The 4,409-nt window shown below is 36.1% G+C and overlaps 1 protein-coding gene across 1 annotated transcript; it reads right to left on the bottom strand.

Moving 5' to 3' along the window:
• Positions 1-917: 917 nt before the first annotated feature.
• Positions 918-4,147, bottom strand: LOC128211959 (pyrokinin-1 receptor-like). The gene is made up of 2 exons (XM_052917127.1): positions 3,943-4,147; positions 918-2,956 (listed from the first exon to the last, which is right to left on the bottom strand). Exon 2 carries the CDS (start codon positions 2,157-2,159, stop codon positions 936-938), a length of 1,224 nt encoding a protein of 407 aa, XP_052773087.1. The 5' UTR covers positions 2,160-2,956; positions 3,943-4,147; the 3' UTR covers positions 918-935.
• Between the last annotated feature and the right edge of the window lie 262 nt (positions 4,148-4,409).

Genomic DNA, 4,409 nt, shown 5'->3' on the forward strand with positions numbered 1-4,409 from the left:
GTCGTGGCGGATCCGTGGTCTAGTGGTGCGCAGGAATGATTTCCCGCCGCACAACTAAAATACCAATCCTCTACCGGTAGGGACGTTAAGTGCGGGTCCCGTATGACAATGCTATACTCCGGAGCACTCCCCGAATGGGCGAGGCCCTAGTGCAAGTATAAATAAGCTTACACACCTTCACGTAGTCGGGTTTGTTTTATTGAAACTTATTTGACGAGAGTTTTTATTTCTAATAGTATATGTACCTACCAATGGCGCATATTAATTAATGAGCTTAAGATTCAAGACTCAGAAGTACAAATCTATTTGTAAAACTACTACTACTGGAGAATCGATTGTAAAAGTTTCCCGTATTGCAGGGTTTACCATTAATTGTGAATATTTTATCAAAGACAACGATCGCGTTTCTGTTTTTGTTGGTAATAATCAAGTTTTTGTTTTGTATCGGTTTCCCGAACTGTGTATTTGTTGTAACATTTTCAAATAAATTGAGAATGGGTCTTGTCGTTTGTTTTACGAAACCCGAACTATCAAAACCAACTCCGGAGGCAGTTTCGTCCGAAAAATAATTCCCTTTGAAAAAACAACAACATGGCGGACAATGATCCAAAACGTGTGTTGAAACTCCATTTAGCAAACGGCCATTGCGATATCATTCTTTTGAAGAAATTCAGAAATAATGGCTACAATTTAAGGCTCTACCATTATGTTGAAATTGTACACTAACCATTCGTTTGTTACTTCATGCAAAACTTACGAAACAGGTTTGTAAAACTCCGAAACCATTGAAACTAAAACTGAAACTAGTTTGAATCTTACACTCAACGTCATGGTGTTCATAAATATGAGTCCAGGGCACTCGGGATGTTGTTCATAAATATAACACTAAAATACTGCAAAGTTAGAAACAAAAAATGTACACATGTACGTTTATTTTAATATCTACGATATAATCTACGCAATTTCTCAACACAAAAAAGGCTCTTCATGAATCTCAAACACTGTCCCCTAAAATGTGTATCCATTTTCAGATACAGAATTGGGTTTATGATACTGTGAATAAAGTAACTTCTATAAAACATGGAAAATACCAAGAATTGAGTCTGTGTCAATTGTTTCTGATCTATCCAAGAGAGCGCTAAATACAAAACATACGTCACAATAAACACAACAGTGACAATAAAAAGCAGCTTAATATTGGCCGGAATGTGATGATGATGATGGTGATGATGCTGGTGATCTTGGTGATACGGCCCGTATATTGGCGTTCCGGGCTGGTGTCCGCCATTCTTGGGCCGTTGCTCCCAGTTGGCGCGGTAGTCGTACATCTGGATGTCATGTGGGTTTCGGGCTTCGCGGATCTTCATGGCCTGAGATACTGTGTGCCCAATCCTCGCGTACAAGACTATCATCAACAGGCTAACTAAAATCTGCATGACACTGAGAAATATCCTGTAAACGTAACGTGATATCCCGTGTTTAAAATACGGTTCACTTTCACAAGCTGATATTTCAGTGGTAACGTTTCCGTTAAAGTCGGTAATGACGTCAGACGATATACCACATAGCACTGCCGCAGGTATTGATGTAAGGACAGCCAACAATAACATCATTAAACAGAGACGCCAAGCCCATGAATGTGAAATTTGGGGAACATTCTTACACAGCATAGGGCGACAGGTCAAGATGTACCTGTCTACTGCAACAAGCATCAAGCAATAAGACGCTCCGGCAGCCGCGAACACGTTCATGAAACATTTCATCTTGCACAAGTAACGTTCCGTAAAATTGAAATAGGTCCCGTGTTTCAGAATTTCGGCTGGTATCAATGTTAAGCAAGTCAGAAAGTCTATAAACCCCAACGATAACACAAAGTACCTGAATTTTCTATCCTTAAATTTTGTGCCGCAGCCATATACGATAAACACAAATATATTTCCAAATATTCCAACAATTCCAAAAACACCAAAGACAATGGTTAAAGGTAGAAGCGTGGTCGCATACCGATCATTTAATTGATTCAAGAATGTTTGCGACATCATATTACTTTTAAAATCCGAATTCCCGTCGTATTTTTCATCCATGCTCCTATTCCAATTTCCACTAACGTAAGTTGCGTTCACTGTTGAACCCAAGCGTTGATTTACACCGTGGGACATGACGTCCGATAATATTTTTAAACAGTTACTTATTATACTAACTAATTATACTAACTCATTTATGTAACACTAGTTTATCCGGCCTTTCAACAACAGAATTCCACCTATCGAAATTGTATGAGTCGTTTCTTCTGCTCCTGCACAACAGATAGTTGACTATCAGTGATATATCGCACTTGACGTCATGCAACTGCCTGTAATCTGGACCGTTATCACGGAGAGATATGCATAACGCCGTCAGCACTACAGCGTCTCAACACAGCAATATGTCTTGCTGAGACTGAACAGTTGTTGATGACGCTTGTTGAGATATGTTGCCCAATAACGCTATTGACACAGAGCTAATTAGTCGGCGCCCGCTATATTGGTTTGATAATGTCCAAAATGAAGCTTTTACTTAGGGACCAGGTCATGAATTTGCAGAAAATACGCTTAAATCCACTTTGCACGATAAATTGTGAAGTATGGTGTGTTATAAAAAGTATACTCCTTTTTTAAAACGAAGTCTTAAATTATAACAGTCGTGAATATTGTTTTTTGAAAATATTAATTTTAAATATAAACTTTTCCCCGGATATATCTTTAGAACACACGTATACTAAACATGTTATTATTGTAAAAAATACAACATTTTTGGTTGATCTACCTCCATGTTTTTTTTTTCATTTTTATCGCGCCGAACTGATGCTATGCATAAAAACAACTCTTGTCATCTGATGTGCCGCACTTTCGAGTATTCCCATATGCACATTCACATCGTGTCAAGTTTCTGGAAAGTGGGATTTCGTAGCGACATTCTGTAAAAGAAACAAAATCCGCAAAACTAGAACTGATACTGATACTGACAAAACACTATAATTTTTACCTTTAAATAGGTGAACAATCGACAGAATATAAGTCCATGAGTTTTGCCAAGACAGTGTTAAACATGTTCATAAAGTTCCTAAATGCCTCCTAAAAGCGAGAGACAATAAGTTATGGAAATCAACTGCAATACTAGAAAAGACGCAGCAGTTTTCATACAGTCGATCGAATCAGAAGTAGTAATGCTTCTAAGTTTTGTGATAAAACAATGAGTTGGAGATCCAAAATAAATCCCTTTATACAGTTTCTAGGAAAAAATAGCTTGGCTAAGAACTTCAAGGTAATTGCTCAATTGATCAGGGGAAAAACTTATGCAAATGTTCTGATGTTTTATTTCACGAAATGTATGATACATCGAATATGATTTGTTTCGTCATTTATTGTTTTTATATGGAGAGAGAGAACGTTAAAACTGTAAGATAAAATTAAATATGATTAATAAATGCTGTAATGCCAATTTGATTGAGAATGAAGATCATTTCATAATATGTTGTTACAGATAAAATATTTTGGATAAATAAAATCATATCGACAAACAAATTTGCCGAAAGCTATTCACTGTAGTAAAATTGTAATTATTTCAAAACATAAATGTTATAAATTTGCTAAATGCAGAACACTATTTAAGACGTTTGAAACCAAATCGTTATTTTGAATAATGTTCTGATCGTAAACAATACAATCAAATGACATGTAAAGATATATGTTATATTAAATGAAATACAATTACGAGTAACGGTTCGTTTTTTAGACTCCATATTTCGAATGCCCACAATTTTAAAAGATATTAAACAACCCGTGTTTATTCTATAAACCAAGTAGAATTAAAATAACAAAACATTTATATTTATTATTCATTTATTTTTCTTTAAATAGAATTTGAAATCAGAAAAGTCTTAAAAAGCAATATATAACCTACCATTATTATCTCCTGTGTGAAGTTAATAGATCTACACACTTGATTCGAAGTAAAAGATGTTACAAAATTAACAGAAATTCATTCGCCAAAACTATGCACTACTAGTTTGTTGAATACTTTCTGCAGAATATCAATGCGAGGCCAGTGCCAAGAAACACACACATAGTTGCCAAAGCTCATTGTTAGATCCATTAAAAGTGTTAAGCATTTCTGTAAAACACAATCATTTTACTGATGGGAACACAAATATTCAACTACCATAGTGTACAGGTGGATACGTAGACAAACGCTGCACAAGTGGGCGATTACGGACGCACAGTTACTCAATAAAAATACTTAAAGGCCTAGTTAAAAGAATGTTTGGCATGATAATCCCCTGCTGTGCATCTCCTGCTAATTGCACTGGTGTCACAGTAGAGGCCAATTTCCTGTGTATTCGTCTATAGGCACAGGGCCATATATGGTCC

The sequence above is a fragment of the Mya arenaria genome, chromosome 12, assembly GCF_026914265.1.
Source record: "Mya arenaria isolate MELC-2E11 chromosome 12, ASM2691426v1".
In the NCBI taxonomy this organism is placed as follows: Eukaryota; Metazoa; Mollusca; class Bivalvia; order Myida; family Myidae; genus Mya; species Mya arenaria.